General features: G+C 71.0%; 1 protein-coding gene across 2 annotated transcripts in view; it reads left to right on the forward strand.

Annotated features, from left to right (window-relative positions):
* Positions 1-21575, forward strand: part of SRGAP3 (SLIT-ROBO Rho GTPase activating protein 3) — a 63975-nt gene extending 42400 nt beyond the window's left edge. The window contains exons 12-22 of one of the 2 annotated variants that reach the window (XM_054179892.1): positions 1383-1485; positions 6860-6920; positions 7175-7252; positions 8406-8540; positions 9230-9335; positions 9802-10029; positions 12453-12532; positions 15127-15307; positions 17018-17167; positions 19782-20109; positions 21108-21575. In XM_054179892.1, coding sequence (XP_054035867.1) covers positions 1383-1485; positions 6860-6920; positions 7175-7252; positions 8406-8540; positions 9230-9335; positions 9802-10029; positions 12453-12532; positions 15127-15307; positions 17018-17167; positions 19782-20109; positions 21108-21524 — 1867 coding nt within the window. In that variant the 3' untranslated portion in view covers positions 21525-21575. Of the gene's footprint in view, positions 1-1382; positions 1486-6162; positions 6194-6859; positions 6921-7174; positions 7253-8405; positions 8541-9229; positions 9336-9801; positions 10030-12452; positions 12533-15126; positions 15308-17017; positions 17168-19781; positions 20110-21107 lie in introns of both variants that reach the window. The other variant, XM_054179902.1, reaches the window with a different exon arrangement.
* The last annotated feature ends 1917 nt before the right edge of the window (positions 21576-23492 follow it).

Raw genomic sequence — 23492 nt, forward strand, 5'->3', positions numbered from 1 at the left:
CTCCCTCTTGGAGCCCAAACCATCCCCCATCGTGCTGTCCCAGCAGGATCCCTGCTCTGGAGTCTGTCCCCAGCTTCCTGATTGTCCTCTTGAAGCCCTGCAAGGCCACCAGGAGCTCTCCCTGGAGCCTTCTCCTCTGCAGGCTGCCCAGGGCCAACTCTCCCAGCCTGGCTCCCAGCAGAGGGCTTCCAGCCCTGCCAGCACTGCTGTGCCCTGCTCCCCCAGCTCCCTGCCTGTGCTGTGCTGAGGACCCCGGGGCTGGGCCATGCAGAGCTCCTCTGTGCTGCCCTCCCCAGCCCTGCCTCAGTGCAGGGCTTCCATCCCAGCACACCCCCAGCCCCCTGCAGGAGGTGCAGGAGCAGATGGTGAGGCCTGGGCTGCCTTCCCAGGCAGGAAGGAGGCTCCTGAGCAGAGGGCACGGCAGGGCAGGGTCCCTGCTCCCTCTCCTTCTGGTCAGAGGGGCTGTGCTGCTGGCACCAGGCTGGCTGGCACCAGGGCTGGGCACCCTCAGGGCTGCAGCACGGGCAGGGAGATGCCCTCTGTGTGAGGACAGGCTGAGATCTTCAGCTGGGCTTGCAGTCAGGGCTGCGGGGCCCAGCTCCGCGCTGCCTGCACCTGGGGTCTGCTGCCTGATCCCAGCCCTGCCAGCTGCAGCCAGGCTCAGCCTGGCCTGGGGGCCCTGCGGGGCTGAGGCACAAGATGGGCTGGCAGCTGGCGCTGGGCCGGCCCAGCCGTGGCTGCTGGGCTGGCAGAGGGCAGGCCCCCCACAGCCACGGGCAGCGTGTGGTCACGGACCCGCGGAGCCCCGCACCCACCCAGCCCCCCTGCGGCCCCCAGGGCTGCTGGTGCAGGCTGCGGGGCCCGGCTGCGGGGCCAGTCTGCGGGGCCCGGCTGCGGCGCCCGGCTGCGGCGCCCGGCTGCGGCGCCCGGCTGCGGCGCCAGGCTGCGGGGCCAGGCTGCGGCGCCAGGCTGCGGGGCCCGGCTGCGGCGCCCGGCTGCGGGGCCAGGCTGCGGGGCCCGGCTGCGGGGCCAGTCTGCGGGGCCCGGCTGCGGCGCCCGGCTGCGGCGCCCGGCTGCGGCGCCAGGCTGCGGGGCCAGGCTGCGGCGCCCGGCTGCGGCGCCCGGCTGCGGCGCCAGGCTGCGGGGCCCGGCTGCGGGGCCCGGCTGCGGCACCAGGCTGCGGGGCCAGGCTGCGGCGCCAGGCTCTCGGCAGGTGCCTGGGTGCTGGTGGAGAGGTGCCCGCAGGGGCAGCCTCGGTGGCTGCAGCTCCCGGGGGGCTGTCCCGCCGCCGTCCCCCCGCTCTCAGCCGCCGCCCCCCGGCCCTGCCCTCTCAGTGCGTTCGTGGTGCTGCTGCTGATGTGTTTTGTTCCGTTCTCTCCCAGGCCCCCCTGCCTGCCCCCTAAGCCACAGAAACTGAGGAGACCTAGGCCCCTCTCAGTCTGTAGCCATAAGCTCTTTCACGGCAGTATGGAAGCCTTCATCCAGGTACTCGGCCCGGAGGAGCTGTGGAGCGCTCAGGCTGCAATGGCGGCCTCCTGCCCCCGGGGGCGCTGCCCTGCCCCCAGCTGCCTCCACCACGCCTCTGCCTCCCTGAGGATTTCTCCCCGCGGCTGCCCTGGCCCCTGGGGGAGTGCCCCTGGGGCTGTGCCGGGTTCAGGGCGGCTCAGTGCCTGGCTCAGGGCAGCTCAGCTCAGTGCCCGGCTCGGGGCGGCTCAGTGCCCGGCTCTGGGCGGCTCAGTGCCCGGCTCGGGGCGGCTCAGTGCCCGGCTCAGGGCAGCTCAGCTCAGTGCCCGGCTCGGGGCAGCTCAGCTCAGTGCCCGGCTCGGGGCGGCTCAGTGCCCGGCTCGGGGCAGCTTAGTGCCGGGCTCGGGGCAGCTTAGTGCCCGGCTCGGGGCTGCTCAGTGCCCGGCTCGGGGCAGCTCAGCTCAGTGCCGGGCTCAGGGCAGCTCAGCTCAGTGCCCGGCTCGGGGCGGCTCAGTGCCCGGCTCGGGGTAGCTCAGTGCCGGGCTTGGGGCAGCTCAGTGCCGGGCTCGGGGCAGCTCAGCTCAGTGCCCGGCTCGGGGCTGCTCAGCTCAGTGCCGGGCTCGGGGTAGCTCAGTGCCCGGCTCGGGGCTGCTCAGCTCAGTGCCCAGCTCAGGGTAGCTCAGTGCCGGGCTCGGGGCAGCTCAGCTCAGTGCCCGGCTCGGGGTAGCTCAGTGCCCGGCTCGGGGCTGCTCAGCTCAGTGCCCAGCTCAGGGTAGCTCAGTGCCCGGCTCGGGGCAGCTCAGCTCAGTGCCCGGCTCGGGGTAGCTCAGTGCCCGGCTCGGGGCGGCTCAGCTCAGTGCCCGGCTCGGGGCAGCTCAGTGCCCGGCTCGGGGCTGCTCAGCTCAGTGCCTGGCTCGGGGCTGCTCAGCTCAGTGCCCGGCTCGGGGTAGCTCAGTGCCCGGCTCGGGGCTGCTCAGCTCAGTGCCCGGCTCGGGGCAGCTCAGTGCCCGGCTCGGGGCTGCTCAGCTCAGTGCCTGGCTCGGGGCTGCTCAGCTCAGTGCCGGGCTCGGGGCTGCTCAGCTCAGTGCCTGGCTCGGGGCTGCTCAGCTCAGTGCCCAGCTCAGGGTAGCTCAGTGCCGGGCTCGGGGCAGCTCAGCTCAGTGCCCGGCTCGGGGTAGCTCAGTGCCCGGCTCGGGGCGGCTCAGCTCAGTGCCCGGCTCGGGGCAGCTCAGTGCCCGGCTCGGGGCTGCTCAGCTCAGTGCCTGGCTCGGGGCTGCTCAGCTCAGTGCCCGGCTCGGGGCAGCTCAGTGCCCGGCTCGGGGCAGCTCAGCTCAGTGCCCGGCTCGGGGTAGCTCAGTGCCCGGCTCGGGGCTGCTCAGCTCAGTGCCCGGCTCGGGGCAGCTCAGTGCCCGGCTCGGGGCTGCTCAGCTCAGTGCCGGGCTCGGGGCTGCTCAGCTCAGTGCCCGGCTCGGGGCTGCTCAGCTCAGTGCCTGGCTCGGGGCTGCTCAGCTCAGTGCCTGGCTCGGGGCTGCTCAGCTCAGTGCCCGGCTCGGGGCTGCTCAGCTCAGTGCCTGGCTCGGGGCTGCTCAGCTCAGTGCCTGGCTCGGGGCTGCTCAGCTCAGTGCCTGGCTCGGGGCTGCTCAGCTCAGTGCCCGGCTCGGGGCTGCTCAGCTCAGTGCCTGGCTCGGGGTAGCTCAGTGCCTGGCTCGGGGCTGCTCAGCTCAGTGCCCGGCTCGGGGCGGCTCAGTGCCTGGCTCGGGGCTGCTCAGCTCAGTGCCCAGCTCGGGGTAGCTCAGCTCAGTGCCCGGCTCAGGGCAGCTCAGCTCAGTGCCTGGCTCGGGGCAGCTCAGCTCAGTGCCGGGCTCGGGGCAGCTCAGCTCAGTGCCGGGCTCGGGGTAGCTCAGCTCAGTGCCCGGCTCGGGGCAGCTCAGCTCAGTGCCCGGCTCAGGGCAGCTCAGCTCAGTGCCCAGCTCAGGGCGGCTCAGCTCAGTGCCCGGCTCGGGGCGGCTCAGTGCCCGGCTCAGGGTAGCTCAGTGCCCAGCTCAGTGCCTGGCTCGGGGCAGCTCAGCTCAGTGCCCGGCTCGGGGTGGCTCAGTGCCCGGCTCGGGGTAGCTCAGTGCCGGGCTTGGGGCAGCTCAGTGCCGGGCTCGGGGCAGCTCAGCTCAGTGCCCGGCTCGGGGCGGCTCAGTGCCCGGCTCGGGGCAGCTCAGCTCAGTGCCCGGCTCGGGGCAGCTCAGCTCAGTGCCCGGCTCGGGGCTGCTCAGCTCAGTGCCCAGCTCAGGGCTGCTCAGCTCAGTGCCCGGCTCGGGGCGGCTCAGCTCAGTGCCGGGCTCGGGGTAGCTCAGTGCCCGGCTCGGGGCAGCTCAGCTCAGTGCCCGGCTCGGGGCTGCTCAGCTCAGTGCCGGGCTCGGGGTAGCTCAGTGCCCGGCTCGGGGCTGCTCAGCTCAGTGCCCAGCTCAGGGTAGCTCAGTGCCGGGCTCGGGGCAGCTCAGCTCAGTGCCCGGCTCGGGGTAGCTCAGTGCCCGGCTCGGGGCTGCTCAGCTCAGTGCCCGGCTCGGGGCAGCTCAGTGCCCGGCTCGGGGCTGCTCAGCTCAGTGCCTGGCTCGGGGCTGCTCAGCTCAGTGCCCGGCTCGGGGCAGCTCAGCTCAGTGCCCGGCTCGGGGCTGCTCAGCTCAGTGCCTGGCTCGGGGCGGCTCAGTGCCCGGCTCAGGGCAGCTCAGCTCAGTGCCCGGCTCGGGGCTGCTCAGCTCAGTGCCCGGCTCGGGGCTGCTCAGCTCAGTGCCCGGCTCGGGGCGGCTCAGTGCCTGGCTCAGGGCTGCTCAGCTCAGTGCCGGGCTCGGGGTAGCTCAGTGCCGGGCTCGGGGCAGCTCAGCTCAGTGCCCGGCTCGGGGCAGCTCAGCTCAGTGCCTGGCTCGGGGTAGCTCAGCTCAGTGCCCGGCTCGGGGCGGCTCAGTGCCCGGCTCGGGGCAGCTCAGTGCCCGGCTCGGGGCGGCTCAGTGCCCGGCTCGGGGCTGCTCAGCTCAGTGCCCGGCTCGGGGCGGCTCAGTGCCGGGCTCGGGGCTGCTCAGCTCAGTGCCGGGCTCGGGGTAGCTCAGCTCAGTGCCGGGCTCGGGGCAGCTCAGCTCAGTGCCTGGCTCGGGGTAGCTCAGCTCAGTGCCCGGCTCGGGGCTGCTCAGCTCAGTGCCTGGCTCGGGGCGGCTCAGTGCCCGGCTCGGGGCGGCTCAGTGCCCAGCTCGGGGCTGCTCAGTGCCCGGCTCGGGGTGGCTCAGTGCCGGGCTCGGGGCAGCTCAGTGCCCGGCTCGGGGTAGCTCAGTGCTGCGGCTGGGGGGCCCCAGGGCATCACCCAGCAGCAGCAGGGAGAGCTGGGCCCACAGGGGACCCCCAGCCCTGTGGCTGCTGGAGCGGGGGCCAGAGGAGGGGGTGCCAGAGGAGGGGGTGCCAGAGGAAGGGATGCCAGAGGAGGGGGTGCCAGGGAAGGTGCAGCTCTTGCAGCTGCTCAGGGCTTTAATCCTGCGTGGGGAAAGCTGCAGGGGAAGCCCTGTGCTGACAAACCCTTGGATTAGGTGCAGTGAGAGGCCCTGCCCAGCCCTAAGCCCCCTTGAGGGCAGCCCTGAGCCCCAGGGCAGGTGCCAAGCAGCTGCTGTCTCGGGCACAGGGTGGGCAAAGCTGCTCAGGGTTTAAATCTTGTGATTACTCCTCACTTAAGCAGGGTTTAAGGAGGCAAAGCTCATTAGAGGGCAGCCTGAGCAGCTCTGGCAGGGCAATGATCTGCTGTGGGAATGCATCCAGCAGAAGGCTGCCCTGTGCTGGGGCTGTCCTTCAGGCTGGCACCCTGCAGTGCCCTGGCACAGCTCTCTGGAGCTTCACCAGCATGGGATCATAGAGTGGCAGGGGCTGGAAGGGACCTCTGGAGATCCCCTGCTGCAGCTCCCCCTGCAAATGTAGCTGCACCCAGAGCAGGGTGCACAGGAATGTGTCCAGGCCTCCAGCACCCTCACAACCAAGAAGTTTGTCCTCCCCTTCAGGTGGAACCTCCTGGGTGCCAGTCTGTGCCCCTTGCCCCTTGTGCTGTCCCTGGGCACCACTGAGCAGAGCCTGGCCCCAGCCTCCTGCCCCCCACAGCTCCTTCAGCTCTTGCTGAGCATTGCTCAGCTGCCCTCTGGGGCTGCTCTGCTCCAGGCTCTCAGCCCCAGGGCTCTCAGCCTTTGCTGCTCCAGGCCCCTCAGCAGCTTTTGACCCTCCCTGGACTCTGCCCAGCAGTTCTGTGACCCTCTTGACCTGGGGAGCCCAGAGCTGGGCACAACACTCCAGCTGTGGTCTCACCAGGGAGGAGAAGAGGGGGAGGAGACCCTCCCTTGACCTGCTGCCCACACTCTGCTTCAGGCACCCCCAGACAGCAGTGGCCTTGTCCAGGAGGGCACGCTGCTGGCTGCTGGGGAGGTGGTTGTGCCCCCAGGCAGGCTCTGGCCCTGTCCCCATGCTCCTGCAGGGAGAAATCCCAGAGGCTCCTCCGAGGCCGGCGAGGCTGGGGTGCAGCGTGGCGGGGGGAGGGGGGACACCCTGCTGGCCTGGCTTGGCCCCTGCTGAGCTGCCATTGCATTTGAGCCTTCACAGCCTCCAGAAGGGATCTCACCTCTGACCTGGCCTGTCCCTGCTTAACCTTCTCCTTTCTTCCCCCTGCTGCTTTCTGTGCCTCAGAGGAAGGAGGAATGCGCGGACCAGGAATCAGGTACTGGGGCCCTGCCTGCCGGGGCAGGCAGCCAGGCAGCCCCTGGGGGCAGCCAGCCAGCAGTCCTCATGGTCACCCAGTCCAACCTGACCCCACCCTGGCCACCAGGCCACGTGCCCGAGGGCCGTGGGCACAGGTTTGTTGGCAGGCAGGGGGCCGCTGCCCCCCGGGGGCCCTGCAGAGCAGCAGCCCTGACGCGAGAGCCGAAGCTGCTGCCGGCTTCAGGCAGCTCGCTGCTGGCCCCGGGGCTGCAGCAGGGCTGGCTGCAGCTCTCCCTCCAGCTGCAGCCCTTGTGCTGAGCTCTGGCCCTGGGAGCTGGTTTGCCAGGCTGGCAGAGCACAGGCCGTGTCCTGGCTCATGGCACCTGTGGCAGCCCTCCCCTGGCTCCAGCAGACAGCGGTGGCCCTCACAGCCCGGGGAAGCTGTTGGTGCCCAGCTGCGTGCCCCAGGCGTGTGCCCTGATGCCCTGGTGCGTGCAGCACCTCCTCCTCCTGCCTCTGCTCTCACTAAGCCTGGTGGCACCGATGTCCTGGCTCTGGGCTCACAGCCTCTAACGTTCACAGCCTCTAACCTCTCCTGGTTCCCAGTCTGTGGTTCTGCTCCCTGCTGCAGGCCCTGCCTGTGCCAGCACCGGGCAGTGACTGCTCTGCTTTCCCTCTGCACCAGGACTCTGGCCAGGCCATCCCTCTGGTGGTGGAGAGCTGCATTCGTTACATCAACCTCTACGGTGAGCGGGCAGGGCCTGGCTGCGGCGGGCACGGAGCTGTGGCAGCCAGCAGCGGGGCCCACGGTGCTGGGTGGGCTCCCTGCACGGGTGGTGGATGTGGGGGTTCTGTTACTGCTCCTCCCAGGCCAGCAGGAGCCCTTGGCTGGGTCTTGCCCTGAGCTGGGGTCGTGGCTCTGCAGGGCCCCAGCCCTGCTGTCCCCAGCACACAGCCAGGGCAGGGGGCAGAGCCCTGCTCTAACTCGGTCCTTCTGCAGGCCTCCAGCAGCAGGGCATTTTCAGGGTCCCTGGCTCCCAGGTGGAAGTCAATGACATCAAGAACTCCTTCGAGAGAGGTGAGTGGCCAGGCTGTGCCCCTTGCTGGCGCTGCCAGGGGGTGCTGGGTGCGTGGGTGCTCCCTCTGGAGCTGTCCCAGCGTGGGGAAGGGAGCAGGGTGAGGAGCAGGGCTGGGGGCAGAGAGCTTCCCCACAGTCACCAAGAGCATGGAAGCAGCAAATAAGCCACAGAGGAGTTCTCTGGGGGATCCATTTTCCCCTCTCCTACAGCCCTGTGTCAGGGGAGGGGCAGCCTGGCCAGGGGGCCCGGTGGCAGCCTGGGAGGTGGAGCTGGCAGCGGCTGGGATGAGCAAATCACACCCGGGGGGCAGGGCAGGGCAGGGCAGTCTGCTGCCACCAAGTGAGGGTGAAGCCAGGCTCAGGGAGGCCTCCATGGCACGAAGCTCTGAGCAGCATCAGAGGGCTCAGGATGAAGGTGGCCAGGCAGGGAATGAGGCAGAAGCTGGAGGGTTTGCACAGCCAGCTGAAGAAGGATCAGCATCCAAAGCCCACAGGCACTGCCAGCCCCTCAGAGCTGCCAGCCAGAGCCTGTGCCCTCCAGCCCAGCCCTTCTCCTCTGGCTGGCACCCACTGCTGCCTGGCTCTACTCAGCTCTGGGCTGCTGCTGCCAGTGCAGGAGTGCACAGGGCTGGAGGCTGCGAGGAGCACCAGCCCCAGCCCATGTCCTCTCCAGGAGGTGTAAGACATGCCCAGGGTGCTGGGCTTGTGCAGGGCAGGCTGGGGCAGGTCTGGGCAGGCTGGGGCAGGTCTGGGCAGGTCGGGGCAGGCTGGGGCAGGTCTGGGCAGGCTGGGGCAGGTCTGGGCAGGTCTGGGCAGGCTGGGGCAGGTCTGGGCAGGCTGGGGCAGGTCTGGGCAGGTCTGGGCAGGTCTGGGCAGGCTGGGGCAGGTCTGGGCAGGCTGGAGCTGGTCTGGGCAGGTCTGGGCAGGTCTGGGCAGGCTGGAGCTGGTCTGGGCAGGCTGGAGCTGGTCTGGGCAGGCTGGGGCAGGTCTGGGCAGGTCGGGGCAGGTCTGGGCAGGCTGCTGTGTCACAGCTGCCTCTTGCAGGCTCAGCGGGGGGAGGCTCCGAGCTGTGGGGAGCTTTGGGCTCCTGCTGAGCTGGGGAGAGCCTCCTGCTGTGTTGGTCCAACCTGCCAGCAGCGCTGTCCCCGGGCAGGTGAGGACCCCCTGGCTGATGACCAGAACGAGCGAGACATCAACTCTGTGGCTGGAGTCCTGAAGCTCTACTTCCGGGGGCTGGAGAACCCTCTCTTCCCCAAGGAGCGCTTCCAGGACCTGATCTCCACCATCAGTGAGTGCCTGGGCAGGGCAGGGGGCACAGGGCAGGGCTGGGGGCGCACGGGGCAGGGCTGGGGGGGGGGCACGGGGCAGGGCTGGGGGCACGGGGCAGGGCTGGGGGGGCACGGGGCAGGGCTGGGGGCACGGGGCAGGGCTGGGGGGGGCACAGGGCAGGGCTGGGGGCACGGGGCAGGGCTGGGGGCACGGGGCAGGGCTGGGGGGGGCACAGGGCAGGGCTGGGGGCACGGGGCAGGGCTGGGGGGGGCACGGGGCAGGGCTGGGGGCACGGGGCAGGGCTGGGGGCATGGGGCAGGGCTGGGGGGGGCACAGGGCAGGGCTGGGGGCACGGGGCAGGGCTGGGGGGGCAGCTGCTCCTCTGAGCTCCGCTGCTGTGGGGGAAGCTGCGTGAGGAGCCTGGGTGGGCAGGGCTGGGGGTGAGGCAGGGGCCCAGCACCCTGCTATGGCTCGGGGGGGGGCCGTGAGGGTCAGCAGAGGTCCTCTCCGAGCTCAGGCTGGGGAGCAGCCCCAGCAGAGTGCACCCCCGGGGGGCACCCGCCCCGGCCGCCCCTGCGGTGCCAGGCCCGCGGGCCCCAGCTGTCGTCCTTGCCCAGCGGGCTGCTGGCCCTGGCACCAGCCCCCCCGGGCCGTGGTGCCTGCTGCTGAGAAGGTTTAAAGGGCTGCTGTGTCCCCCCTGTGCTGCAGAGATCGAGAGCGCCCCCGAGAGGGTGCAGCAGATCCAGCAGATCCTCATCACCCTGCCCCGGGCTGTGATCGTGGTCATGAGATACCTCTTTGCCTTCCTCAACCAGTGAGTCCCTGCCCTGGCCCTGCCCTGCTGCCCTGCTGCCCTGCCGCCCTGCCAGGGGCACCGGGGCTCTGCTCCTTCCTCAGCCCTGCCAGCCCTGGCAGTGTGCCCAGGGATGCCCAGCACGGAGCCTGCTCCCTGGGGGGGTCTGGGGTCTCTTTGCTGAGCCCTGGCAGTGTGCCCAGGGATGCCCAGCACGGAGCCTGCTCCCTGGGGGGGTCTGGGGTCTCTTTGCTGAGCCCTGGCAGTGTGCCCAGGGATGCCCAGCACGGAGCCTGCTCCCTGGGGGGGTCTGGGGTCTCTTTGCTGAGCCCTGGCAGTGTGCCCAGGGATGCCCAGCACGGAGCCTGCTCCCTGGGGGGGTCTGGGGTCTCTTTGCTGAGCCCTGGCAGTGTGCCCAGGGATGCCCAGCACAGAGCCTGCTCCCTGGGGGCTGGGAGCCCTCTGAGGGCAGCTCCTGTGCCCGCAGCCTGTCGCAGTACAGCGATGAGAACATGATGGACCCCTACAACCTGGCCATCTGCTTCGGGCCCACGCTGATGCACATCCCCGACGGGCAGGACCCGGTGTCCTGCCAAGCCCACGTCAATGAGGTCATCAAAACCATCATCATCCACCACGAGGGCATCTTCCCCAGCCCCAGGGAGCTGGAGGGGCCTGTCTACGAGAAGTGCATGACCGGGGGGGAGGAGTACTGGTGAGCCCTGGGGCGGGGCTGGGGGTGGTGCCAGGGCCCTGAGCTGTGGCAGCATGCAGAGCTGTGGCGCAGAGAGGAGGCCCCAGCTCGCACCAGTGCAGCAGAGGGGCTCGCAGAGGCAGCTCTCCGAAGGGGTGGGATGGAGGAGAGCTTTGGGGAGGCTCAGCCTTCGCAGTGAGGGCAGCTGAGGCCAGGCTGAAGGTGCTGGGTGAGTTTGCCCTCTGCAGAGCACCTTGTTGCAGGTGCTGAGCTGGGTGAGCTGCTGCTGTGCGTCTGCCCTGCCGGTGCCCTCACGCTGGCTCAGCGCCCTGCTCTGTGCCAGGCTGCAGGCTCCTGCCTCTGAGCACCTCAGGAAGGCAGAGGAGCCTGCAGGCTGCCCCAGCAGTCCCTCCTTGCCTTGGGCAGGTTTGCTTCCCACCTGGGCTTTGCTGGTGCAGACAAGCAGCTCCCCTGAGCTCTGCTCACTTCTCTCCTGCTGACTCAGCAGCACAGCCCTGGGTGGGAGCCTCAGGAGCCCCCTCCCATGCTGCTGAAGCTGCTTCCAGCTGCAGCCCGCAGAAGTGTTTGGAGCAGCCCAGCATTTGAGGTCAGCTCTAAGCAAAGTGCTCCTGGGCTGGAGCTTGTGAGCAGAGCCCTGCAGCTCCAGCAGCATCTGCTGGCTGCATGAATTCCCTGCCCCCGAGCTGGCCTGCACCACCCCCCAGATCCTTCCCTTCTGCCGGTGCTGGAGGCCAGAGGGGTCTGCCATGGGGGGGTCCGTGGTGCACAGCTGAGCCCCCCTGAGGTGCCCAGCATGGGGAACCTCCCAGCCCAGCTGCCAGCGGGAGGGTGAGGGCTGGCACCCCCTGGGCAGTGCCGGTAAGAGGCTGGCACCGGTTTATGTGTGGCTCCTGTGCACTTGGGAGACCTCTTCTGCCCTGGCACTGGGCACCTGCACCACCCCCGTGGGGCAGGCTGGAGGGCAGAATGCCGGAGGCAGCTGTGGAGGAGGGACTGGGAGGTTCCAGCTGGGTCCCACTTTGTGTGGCCAAGCACAGCTGAGACACCTGGGCCGCGGCACAGCACCCTCTGGGTGCGGGCGCAGCACCCTCTGGGTGCGGGCACAGCACCCTCTGGGCTGCAGTGCAACACCCTCTGGGTGCGGGCGCAGCACCCTCTGGGCTGCAGTGCAACACCCTCTGGGTGCGGGCGCAGCACCCTCTGGGCTGCAGTGCAACACCCTCTGGGTGCAGGCACAGCACCCTCTGGGTGCGGGCGCAGCACCCTCTGGGTGCGGGCACAGCACCCTCTGGGCTGCAGTGCAACACCCTCTGGGTGCGGGCGCAGCACCCTCTGGGCTGCAGTGCAACACCCTCTGGGTGCGGGCGCAGCACCCTCTGGGCTGCAGTGCAACACCCTCTGGGTGCGGGCACAGCACCCTCTGGGTCCAGGCGCAGCACCCTCTGGGCTGCAGTGCAACACCCTCTGGGTGCGGGCACAGCACCCTCTGGGTCCAGGCGCAGCACCCTCTGGGCTGCAGTGCAACACCCTCTGGGTGCGGGTGCAACACCCTCTGGGTGCGGGTGCAGCACCCTCTGGGCTGCAGTGCAACACCCTCTGGGTGCGGGTGCAGCACCCTCTGGGCTGCAGTGCAACACCCTCTGGGTGCGGGTGCAGCACCCTCTGGGCTGCAGTGCAACACCCTCTGGGTGCGGGTGCAGCACCCTCTGGGCTGCAGTGCAACACCCTCTGGGTGTGGGCGCAGCACCCTCTGGGCTGCAGTGCAACACCCTCTGGGTGCGGGTGCAGCACCCTCTGGGCTGCAGTGCAACACCCTCTGGGTGTGGGCGCAGCACCCTCTGGGCTGCAGTGCAACACCCTCTGGGTGTGGGCGCAGCACCCTCTGGGCCGCGGCGCAGCACCCTCCGGGTGTGGGCGCAGCACCCTCTGGGCTGCAGCGCAGCACCCTCTGGGTCGCGGCACAGCACCCTCTGGGTCCGGGCGCAGCACCCTCTGGGTCCGGGTGCAGCACCCTCTGGGCTGCGGCACAGCACCCTCTGGGCCGCGGCGCAGCACCCTCTGGGTCCGGGTGCAGCACCCTCTGGGCTGCGGCACAGCACCCTCTGGGTCGCGGCGCAGCACCCTCTGGGTCGCGGCGCAGCACCCTCTGGGTCGCGGCGCAGCACCCTCTGGGTCCGGGTGCAGCACCCTTTGGGCTGCAGCGCAGCACCCTCTGGGCCGCGGCGCAGCACCCTCCGGGTGCGGGCGCAGCGGTGGCGACGTCTGCCGCTCAGAGCAGGTCCAGAGACCTGCTGGGGCTTGTTGTGACCACCTCGGGCCCAGCAGAACGGAGCCCTGGGTCCCTGGGGTGGCAGCGTGCCCGGTGCGGGTGGCTGGGGAGCAGCCCTGCCCGTGCCCTGACTGCCTGCCGCGCTGTGTTGCAGCGACAGCCCCCACAGCGAGCCGGGCACCATCGAGGAGGGTGACCACGACAACGGCACCGAGCCACACACCAGCGACGACGGTGAGCGGCAGGGGCTGCACGGGGCAGCTGTGCTGCAGCGGGGGAGCAGTGGAGCTGTGCTGCAGCGGGGCAGTGGTGCTGCAGCGGGGGAGCTGTGGAGCTGTGCTGCAGCGGGGCAGTGGTGCTGCAGCGGGGGAGCTGTGGAGCTGTGCTGCAGCGGGGCAGTGGTGCTGCAGCGGGGGAGCAGTGGAGCTGTGCTGCAGTGGGGCAGTGGTGCTGCAGTGGGGCAGTGGTGCTGCAGCGGGGGAGCAGTGGAGCTGTGCTGCAGCGGGGCAGTGGTGCTGCAGCGGGGCAGTGGTGCTGCAGCGGGGGAGCAGTGGAGCTGTGCTGCAGCGGGGCAGTGGTGCTGCAGCGGGGGAGCAGTGGAGCTGTGCTGCAGTGGGGCAGTGGTGCTGCAGTGGGGCAGTGGTGCTGCAGCGGGGGAGCAGTGGAGCTGTGCTGCAGCGGGGCAGTGGTGCTGCAGCGGGGGAGCAGTGGAGCTGTGCTGCAGTGGGGCAGTGGTGCTGCAGTGGGGCAGTGGTGCTGCAGCGGGGCAGCAGTGGAGCTGTGCTGCAGCGGGGCAGTGGTGCTGCAGCGGGGCAGTGGTGCTGCAGCGGGGCAGTGGTGCTGCAGCGGGGGAGCTGTGGAGCTGTGCTGCAGCGGGGGAGCAGTGGAGCTGTGCTGCAGTGGGGCAGTGGTGCTGCAGCGGGGGAGCTGTGGAGCTGTGCTGCAGCGAGGGAGCAGTGGAGCTGTGCTGCAGTGGGGCAGTGGTGCTGCAGCGGGGCAGTGGTGCTGCAGCGGGGGAGCAGTGGAGCTGTGCTGCAGTGGGGCAGTGGTGCTGCAGCGGGGGAGCTGTGGAGCTGTGCTGCAGCGGGGCAGTGGTGCTGCAGCGGGGGAGCTGTGGAGCTGTGCTGCAGTGGGGCAGTGGTGCTGCAGCGGGGGAGCTGTGGAGCTGTGCTGCAGCGGGGCAGTGGTGCTGCAGCGGGGGAGCTGTGGAGCTGTGCTGCAGTGGGGCAGTGGTGCTGCAGCGGGGGAGCTGTGGAGCTGTGCTGCAGCGGGGCAGTGGTGCTGCAGCGGGGGAGCTGTGGAGCTGTGCTGCAGCGGGGCAGTGGTGCTGCAGCGGGGCAGTGGTGCTGCAGCGGGGGAGCTGTGGAGCTGTGCTGCAGTGGGGCAGTGGTGCTGCAGCGGGGCAGTGGTGCTGCAGCGGGGGAGCTGTGGAGCTGTGCTGCAGTGGGCCAGTGGTGCTGCAGCGGGGCAGTGGTGCTGCAGCGGGGGAGCAGTGGAGCTGTGCTGCAGTGGGGCAGTGGTGCTGCAGTGGGGCAGTGGTGCTGCAGCGGGGGAGCAGTGGAGCTGTGCTGCAGCGGGGCAGTGGTGCTGCAGCGGGGCAGTGGTGCTGCAGCGGGGCAGTGGTGCTGCAGCGGGGGAGCTGTGGAGCTGTGCTGCAGCGGGGGAGCAGTGGAGCTGTGCTGCAGCGGGGCAGTGGTGCTGCAGCGGGGGAGCTGTGGAGCTGTGCTGCAGCGGGGGAGCAGTGGAGCTGTGCTGCAGTGGGGCAGTGGTGCTGCAGCGGGGGAGCTGTGGAGCTGTGCTGCAGCGGGGCAGTGGTGCTGCAGCGGGGGAGCTGTGGAGCTGTGCTGCAGTGGGGCAGTGGTGCTGCAGCGGGGCAGTGGTGCTGCAGCGGGGGAGCTGTGGAGCTGTGCTGCAGCAGGGCAGCTGCAGGCCGCTGCTCAGCAGGCTGGGGGCTGCTCTCTGGGTGCTGCGTGCCGGCAGCCGCCGCAGGCTGTCCGTGAGGGTCTCGCTTGGTGGCAGGGCACAGGGTGGGTGTTGGGAGCTGTCCGGGGGGGCTCCACCAGTGCCATGCAGAGTTCTGCTTCCTTCCCCTTGTCCCTGCTGTGTGCAGGGCAGGGGGGGCTGCCGGGGGGGGGGCTGCCGTGTTGGCATTGCTGGGGAAGCAGTCGGTGCTGGGGGCCCTGTTGGGGTCCTTCTGGAGCCGGGGGGCTTTAGCTGACCTGAGCTCATCCACCTCTCAGGGAGATGTTCCTGCTGCTTCTGGCTGCTGTCAGGCCCTTGGAGCTGGCTGGCTCCAGAGGGCCAAGCAGGAGGCGTTGGGAGTCAGGCCCCGGGGGGGTGCCTGCAGCTGGGGGCGGTGCCTGCAGCTGGGGGCCGGTGCCTGCAGCTGGGGGCTGGTGCCTGCAGCTGGGGGCCGGTGCCTGCAGCTGGGGCCGGTGCCTGCAGCTGGGGGCTGGTGCCTGCAGCTGGGGCCGGTGCCTGCAGCTGGGGGCTGGTGCCTGCAGCTGGGGCCTGGTGCCTGCAGCTGGGGGCTGGTGCCTGCAGCTGGGGGCATCGTCAGCGTTCCCTGAGGCTCTGGGGGAGGCCCAGCCGCAGCTCTCTCTGAGCTGCTGGAGGTGCTGCAGGGAACGAGGGTGTGGGCGATGATGCCCACACAGGGCAATGCCAGCTGCCCCCAGCCGGGGGCGTTGTGTAGCTGCTGGCAGCTCTGGGGTCTGCCAGGAGCCGCAGGAGGGGCCGAGGGAGCGGCTCAGCCTGCAGGCCCGGCGGAGGAGGCTGCTGAGGTGCCTGCAGCTGCGCCTGAAGCAGGCTGCGCTCTGCCCCTGCAGAGGTGGAGCAGATCGAGGCCATAGCCAAGTTTGACTACGCCGGGAGGTCCCCTCGGGAGCTGTCCTTCAAGAAGGGAGCGTCCCTGCTGCTCTACCACCGCGCCTCCGAGGACTGGTGGGAAGGGAGGCACAACGGCGTGGATGGCCTCATCCCCCACCAGTACATCGTGGTGCAGGACATGTGAGTGCCGCCCCGGCCCCGGCTCCAGCCCTGGCCCCGGCTCCAGCCCTGGCCCCGGCTCCAGCTCCAGCCCCGGCCCCAGCCCCTGCCATCCCAGCCCCAGCCCCGGCTCCAGCCCCAGCCCTGGCCCCAACTCCAGCCCCAGCCCCAGCCACCCCAGCCCCAGCTCCAGCCCCAGCCCCGGCTCCAGCCCCAGCCCCGGCTCCAGCTCCAGCTCCAGCCCCAGCCCCTGCCATCCCAGCCCCAGCCCTGGCCCCAGCCCCAGCCCCGGCTCCAGCCCCAGCCCCAGCCCTGGCTCCAGCCCCGGCCCCAGCTCCAGCCCCGGCTGCCCCAGCCCCGGCTGCCCCAGCTCCAGCCCCAGCTCCAGCCCCAGCCCTGGCTCCAGCCCCAGCCCCGGCCCCAGCCCCAGCCCCAGCTCCAGCCCCGGCTGCCCCAGCCCCGGCTGCCCCAGCCCCGGCTGCCCCAGCCCCGGCCCCAGCTCCAGCCCCAGCTCCAGCCCCAGCTCCAGCCCCAGCTCCAGCCCCTGCTACCCCAGCCCCAGCCCCAGCTCCAGCCCCGGCTGCCCCAGCCCCGGCTGCCCCAGCCCCAGCCCCAGCCCCAGCCCAGCTCCAGCCCCAGCTCCAGCCCCAGCTCCAGCCCCAGCTCCAGCCCCTGCTACCCCAGCCCCAGCCCCAGCTCCAGCCCCAGCTCCAGCCCCGGCTGCCCCAGCCCCAGCTCCAGCTGCCTGCAGTGGGGGCTGTGGCCTGGGCACAAGGCCTGCCCCTGCTCACAGCTCCCTCCCCATGTGCTGGCTCAGGTTTTCTCCTTCAGGCTGACAAAGCCAGGCACCAAGTCCTGCCCCTCAGAGGGCCTGGCCCCAGCTGTCACTGCCCCCCCAGAGTGGCATGGCTCAGCTTTAATCCTGGCCTTGCCCCCTCTGTATGTTGGCCTGGCATCAGTCAGTGCCCACCTGGCCCCTAGGCAGACCCCAGGGTCCTTCTCAGGTGCCACTTCTGGTCCTGTACCTGAATAAGAGCAGGTCTGGAGGAGGGCACAAAGATGACCCAAGGGCTGGAGCACCTCTGCTGTGACAGAGACAGGCTGGGAGCTGGGGCTGCTCAGCCTGGAGAAGGCTCCAGGGACACCCCAGAGCAGCCTTCCAGTCCCTGAAGGGGGTACAGGAGAGCTGGGGAGGGACTTCTGATAAGGGCTGGGAGTGCCAGGACGAGGGCTGGTGGCCCCAGACTGCAAGAAGGTGGATTGAGATGAGCCACGAGGAGGAAGTTCGTCCCCATGAGGGTGGTGCTGGAACAGGCTGCCCAGAGGGAGGCTCCCCTGGAGGCTCCAAGCTGGAGCCAGGCAGGATGAGGCCTTGGGCAAGCTGGGCTGCTGGGAGGTGTCCCCCGGCAGAGGGGCTGGAACTGGGTGGTCCTGAAGGTCCTTCCAACCCCCCCCCAGTCTGTGATTCATTGCCACAGCAGCTGCAGCTCAGGGGAGGCAGGGAGGTGGTGTTTGCTCTTCCCAGGCCCCAGGTGCTGCTGGGCGGTGGCTGTGGTCCAGCCCCGTGCTGGCCAAGGCCGCAGCTGCCGGGGTGGTGATGCTCAGATGCCCCTTGTGGCTGGGCTGCCTGCAGGGGCAGGGCTCTGCCTGATGGGGGTCCCCTCTGCCTGATGGGGGTCCCCTCTGCCTGATGGGGGTCTCCTCTACCTGATGGGGGTCCCCTCTGCCTAGGGACGATGCCTTCTCCGACAGCCTGAGCCAGAAGGCAGACAGCGAGGCCAGCAGTGGGCCCCTGCTGGACGACAAAGGCTCCTCCAAGAACGACATCCAGTCCCCAACAGACCACCTGCTGGACTACAGCTTCGGGGGGGTGCTGGGCCGGTAAGCAGCCCCCACTGCCGCCAGGCACAGGCACAGGGCAGGCTGCAGGCAGCACTGCAGGGCAGGGAGCTGTGGAGGGGCTCTGTGTGCCGTGCTCAGTTGGGACTGGACCTTTCCTGGCACTGTCTCAGCTCTGCCTGCCCTCTTGTCTTGGCCTGCTGGAGGTGAAGGGCTGGAGCTGCTCTGCTCTGCACCCCTGAGCCAGGAGCTGCTCTGAGCCAGGAGCTGCCCTGCTCTGCCCCCTGCCGGGCACTGCCCTGCTCTGCACCCTGAGCCAGGCGCTGCTCTGAGCCAGGAGCTGCTCTGCTCTGCACCCCTGAGCTAGGAGCTGCTCTGAGCCAGGAGCTGCCCTGCTCTGCCCCCTGCCGGGCACTGCCCTGCTCTGCACCCTGAGCCAGGCGCTGCTCTGAGCCAGGAGCTGCTCTGCTCTGCACCCCTGAGCTAGGAGCTGCTCTGAGCCAGGAGCTGCCCTGCTCTGCCCCCTGCCGGGCACTGCCCTGCTCTGCACCCCTGAGCTAGGAGCTGCTCTGAGCCAGGAGCTGCTCTGCTCTGCACCCCTGAGCTAGGAGCTGCTCTGAGCCAGGAGCTGCCCTGCTCTGCCCCCTGCCGGGCACTGCCCTGCTCTGCACCCTGAGCCAGGCGCTGCTCTGAGCCAGGAGCTGCTCTGCTCTGCACCCCTGAGCTAGGAGCTGCTCTGAGCCAGGCGCTGCCCTGCTCTGCCCCCTGCCGGGCACTGCCCTGCTCTGCACCCTGAGCCAGGCGCTGCTCTGAGCCAGGAGCTGCTCTGCTCTGCACCCCTGAGCCAGGAGCTGCTCTGAGCCAGGAGCTGCCCTGCTCTGCCCCCTGCCGGGCACTGCCCTGCTCTGCACCCTGAGCCAGGCGCTGCTCTGAGCCAGGAGCTGCTCTGCTCTGCACCCCTGAGCCAGGAGCTGCTCTGAGCCAGGAGCTGCCCTGCTCTGCCCCCTGCCGGGCACTGCCCTGCTCTGCACCCTGAGCCAGGCGCTGCTCTGAGCCAGGAGCTGCTCTGCTCTGCACCCCTGAGCTAGGAGCTGCTCTGAGCCAGGAGCTGCTCTGAGCCAGGAGCTGCTCTGCTCTGCACCCCTGAGCCAGGAGCTGCCCTGCTCTGCACCCCTGAACTAGGAGCTGCTCTGAGCCAGGCGCTGCCCTGCTCTGCCCCCTGCCGGGCGCTGCCCTGCTCTGCACCCCTGAGCCAGGCGCTGCCCTGCTCTGCCCCCTGCCAGGCACTGCCCTGCTCTGCCCCCTGCCAGGTGCTGCGCTGCTCTGCACCCCTGAGCCAGGCGCTGCGCTGCTCTGCCCCCTGCCGGGCGCTGCGCTGCTCTGCCCCCTGCCAGGCGCTGCGCTGCTCTGCCCCCTGCCGGGCGCTGCGCTGCTCTGCCCCCTGCCGGGCGCTGCCCTGCTCTGCCCCCTGCCGGGCGCTGCGCTGCTCTGCCCCCTGCCAGGCACGGCCCTGCTCTGCCCCCTGCCAGGCGCTGCCCTGCTCTGCCCCCTGCCGGGCGCTGCGCTGCTCTGCCCCCTGCCAGGCACGGCCCTGCTCTGCCCCCTGCCAGGCGCTGCCCTGCTCTGCCCCCTGCCAGGCGCTGCCCTGCTCTGCCCCCTGCCGGGCGCTGCCCTGCTCTGCCCCCTGCCGGGCGCTGCCCTGCTCTGCCCCCTGCCAGGCGCTGCCCTGCTCTGCCCCCTGCCAGGCACGGCCCTGCTCTGCCCCCTGCCGGGCACGGCCCTGCTCTGCCCCCTGCCGGGCGCTGCGCTGCTCTGCCCCCTGCCGGGCGCTGCGCTGCTCTGCCCCCTGCCGGGCGCTGCCCTGCTCTGCCCCCTGCCAGGCGCTGCCCTGCTCTGCCCCCTGCCAGGCACGGCCCTGCTCTGCCCCCTGCCAGGCACGGCCCTGCTCTGCCCCCTGCCGGGCACGGCCCTGCTCTGCCCCCTGCCGGGCGCTGCGCTGCTCTGCCCCCTGCCGGGCACGGCCCTGCTCTGCCCCCTGCCAGGCGCTGCGCTGCTCTGCACCCCTGAGCCAGGCGCTGCGCTGCTCTGCCCCCTGCCAGGCGCTGCGCTGCTCTGCCCCCTGCCGGGCGCTGCCCTGCTCTGCCCCCTGCCGGGCGCTGCGCTGCTCTGCCCCCTGCCAGGCGCTGCCCTGCTCTGCCCCCTGCCGGGCGCTGCGCTGCTCTGCCCCCTGCCAGGCACGGCCCTGCTCTGCCCCCTGCCAGGCGCTGCCCTGCTCTGCCCCCTGCCGGGCGCTGCGCTGCTCTGCCCCCTGCCAGGCACGGCCCTGCTCTGCCCCCTGCCAGGCGCTGCCCTGCTCTGCCCCCTGCCAGGCGCTGCCCTGCTCTGCCCCCTGCCGGGCGCTGCCCTGCTCTGCCCCCTGCCAGGCGCTGCCCTGCTCTGCCCCCTGCCAGGCACGGCCCTGCTCTGCCCCCTGCCGGGCACGGCCCTGCTCTGCCCCCTGCCGGGCACGGCCCTGCTCTGCCCCCTGCCAGGCGCTGCGCTGCTCTGCCCCCTGCCGGGCACTGCCCTGCTCTGCCCCCTGCCGGGCGCGGCCCTGCAGCAGCCGCCCTGCCCCTCGCCGCTGAGGCTGACCTGGTGCTGTGCTGCTTCCCCGCAGGGTGAGGCTGCGCTCGGACGGCGCTGCCATCCCGCGGCGCCGCAGCGGGGGGGACACCCACAGCCCCCCCCGCGGGCTGGGCGCCGCCATCGACACCCCTCCGCGCGCCGCCGCCTGCCCCAGCAGCCCCCACAAGCTGCCCCTGGGCAGGGGCCGGCTGGAGAGCCCCGAGAAGCGCCGGCTGGGCACCTTCGGCAGCGCCGGCAGCATCAACTTCCCCGACAGGAAGGGCCTGGCCGAGGGGCACCCCCTGAGGCCTGCCTGCGGCTCCACCAGGCACAGCAGCCTCGGCGACCAGAAGTCCCTCGAGGCGGAGGCGCTGGCTGAGGTAAGAGGCCCCCGGGCGGCTCGGGGGGGCGGTGCCACAGGGCCCATCCCCCTCAGCACACCCCCGAGGTGCAGAGCTGCAGTGGCTGCCATGCTCTGGACACCACAGCCAGCAGCCTGCCTGATGTCCAGCTGTGCCAGCTGGTCCCGGGGAAGGTCACAGAGAGAAGCATTAAGCTTGGGAAAGCTCTCTAGGACCACCCAGCCCAGCAGCAACCCAGCCCCCCCATGGCCACCAAACCCTGGCCCCAGCTGCCATGGCCACAGGGTTCTGGAGCACCTCCAGGCATGGGGACTCCACCACCCCCCTGGGCAGCCTCTGCCAGGCCCTGACCACTCTGGCAGCACAGACATTTTTCCCTCCTCTCCAACCTAAGCCTCCCCTGGCACAATTCCAGGCCATTTCCTCTCCTTCTGCTCCAGCCATGCTCCTTCTCCTGCTCTGCAGCACGCTGCCAGCTTCTCTGTCCATCAGCAGCTTGCCTTGGTGTGGGGCTGCAGCACAGAGCCTGCCCTGAGCCGCTGCTCCCACTGGGGCACCATGACTGGGTGGGACAGCAGCAGGAACAGTGTCTCTGGGCCTGGCTGCTGGGCAGTGTGGCACCATGCAGGGACATCCTGGGGCTGGGTGTGCACAGCCCAGCACTCCTGGGGGTTGGTTTTGGTTCCCACCCAGCTGCTGTGGATCAGTAGCGGCCTCGAGGGCTGCAGGGCTGCGGCAGCGTGGAGGCTTCTGTCCCGTGGGAGGTGTGGGCAGGCTGCTGCTCACCACAGCCCTCGTGGTGCCTGGTGCTGGTGAGCAAACTCCTGCTGGCTCGGGAGGCAGCACCTTGGTGTGGCCAGGGCTTTGCCTGCTGTGCCTGGAGGCCCTCCTCCGCGGTCAGAGACCCACACACAGCCACGGGCCAGGGCCGGGGGCCCCTCGTGGGGTGGGCCCCTCGTGGGGTGGGCAGCAGGGCAGCGTGGCAGGGTCCTGAGATGCCTCTGTGGCGCCGGCAGGACATCGAGAAGACCATGAGCACGGCGCTGAACGAGCTGCGGGAGCTGGAGCGGCAGAACACGGCCAAGCAGGCGCCGGACGTGGTGCTGGACACGCTGGAGCCCATGAAGAACCCCCCGCCCGGCGCCGCCAGCTCGGAGCCCGCCAGCCCCCTGCACACCATCCTGATCCGGGACCCGGAGGCGGCGCTGCGCCGCAGCAGCAGCTCCACGGCCGAGCTGCTGACCACCTTCAAGCCGGCGCTGTCCGCTCGGCTGGCCGGGGCTCAGCTGCGGCCCCCGGCGCTGCGCCCGGCGCGCCCGGCCGTGCAGCACCGCTCCTCCAGCAGCAGCAGCTCGGGGGTGGGCAGCCCTGCCCTCACCCCCACCGAGAAGCTCTTCCCCGGCGGCCCGGCCGACAAGTCGGGCACCATGTAGGGCGGCGCCCGGCGGCGGGGCTCGGCCGGCCCAGGGGCGGAGCCCTGCCCCGCGGGACCCGCTCGGAAGGAGCCCTGGCCCCGGCCGGGGCTGGGTGGCTGCCGTCCGCCCGCGGGCACCTCCCCGGCCCCCAGGGACCCTGCCGGGCGCAGCCTGGGCCGCGGCAGCGGTGGGCACCCGCCCGGTGCAGGGCAGGGGGAGCCCAAGTGTACAGATCCCAGAGACTCCTCGAGCCGCAGCTTTACCTCAGACCCTGGCTCTGCAGGGCCCCCTCGGGAGAGGTTGGGCTGCTGGGGGGCTGCCTGCAGGCTCCCCCTCCCCTGCTGCCTATCGGGCACTGGGAGCCCACCCCCGCAGGTCACCTTCTGCACCTCTTGGCGCCTGAAATGGGGCGGGGGGGGCGGGGGGTCTGGTCACTGCTGGGCTGGGGAGGCTCAGTGGGTGCCGGCTGGCTGGGGCTGCCTGCTCGAGCTGAGTGCTGAGACGCTGTGGCACCACAGCCATGCCCCCCCAGCAGCACCTGGCAGCAGGACTGAGGTGTGCCCCAGCAGCAGCGGGCAGGGAGGAGGGCACCCCGGGAAGAGCTCAGAGGGCAGGAGGAGCAGGGACCGAGCCGGGGTGGAGCCTGAGGACGGTGACCTGCGCCCTGCCCCTTCCCCACGCCCTGCTGCTGGGTCTCAGACCCCAGCCTGCGGACAGAGGGGCTCGGGGGCACGGCACAGCAGCATCCCCTGGCTGAGGTCACCCAGGGTGTGGCAGGGGCCCTGCTGGGGCCCTGCTGCCTTGCAGGAGGAGCCTGAGCCATACGTGAGCGCAGCAGCTGGGGGCCGGCCTGGGGGGTGACACTTTGCACTTTGTCCTGCACCCTGCGGTGCAGCAGCTCCGAGCTTATGCAACAGAACCTGCGCTGGGTCTGCCCCGAGCGCGGAGCCCAGAGGTAACCAATATGCAGGAAGAGCTGGGGGCTGGCATGGGCCCGGGCTGGCATGGGCCCGGGCTGGCATGGGCCCGGGCTGGTAACCGTGTCCTCTGGGAGCTCTCTCTGCTGCTCCTGCAGCTCTTCCCTCCGTGTGCAGCTCTCCCCCCAGGGCCTGCTCCGGTAGTGGCAGCCCCGGGGTGAACCAGGCCGGCAGGAGGCTCAGCTGTGCAGAAGAGCTGCGCTGGTGGCTGCCCGATGCCCACCCTCCCGCCGGCTCTGCCCCCTGCTCTGCTCTCTGGCCCTGGCCGGAGAGGGTCCCGAGGCCTCCTGCCCCCCCAGCAGCCCCTGCCCCTGCCCCTGCCCCGGGCTTGGCTTTCTTCCCTGCTTCATCCTCCTCCTCCCCCCAGTGCCGCTGCAGGCCCCAGCCCGTGTGCGGCCGGAGGAGCAGCTGGACCCTGGGAGGCCCTGCCCTCAGGAGCTGCTGCCTGCCCCCTGGCCCTGCCCCCTCATCCAGGAGCTCGCCCAGGCTGTGCCGCGGCCGTGGGTACCCGCAGGGCACAGCCGGGTGCTGGCCCCGTGCCCACGCCTGTCCCTGCGCCCTGCCCCCGTGTGCTCCGGCGCTGGGCAGCGGCTGCCCACGGCCCCTGGGAGCTGCTCCCCTGCCCTGGGCAGGCAGCTCTGTGTGCAGATGAAGCCCCAACCCCTGGTGGCAGCCAGAGAGGCCAGGCCTGTCCTGGGGGTGCTGGCTGGGAGGGCAGTGGCTTTGTCCTGGCCTGCTGGCACCGCTGGCATCTGTCATGACCCCAGCTGCTTCCTCTTGCTGGGCATTTCCCCGACGTGGCTTTGTGTCACCCCCCCCAGGCACACCCCAAGGCCAGCACCTCTGCTGGTGACCAGGGCACCAGCCAGCACCCAAGGGGGCAGGGGGAGGGAGGAGGCCCATTGGGCACCAGGGCTGGGTGTTGGCTCCTCTGGTTCTGGAGGTTTCCTTTGCCAGCCCTTGGGGCTTCGCTTCCCTGCCCCAGCTGCCCTGCCAGCAGCCCCGGGTG

The sequence above is a fragment of the Dryobates pubescens genome, chromosome 1 (assembly GCF_014839835.1).
Source record: "Dryobates pubescens isolate bDryPub1 chromosome 1, bDryPub1.pri, whole genome shotgun sequence".
In the NCBI taxonomy this organism is placed as follows: Eukaryota; Metazoa; Chordata; class Aves; order Piciformes; family Picidae; genus Dryobates; species Dryobates pubescens.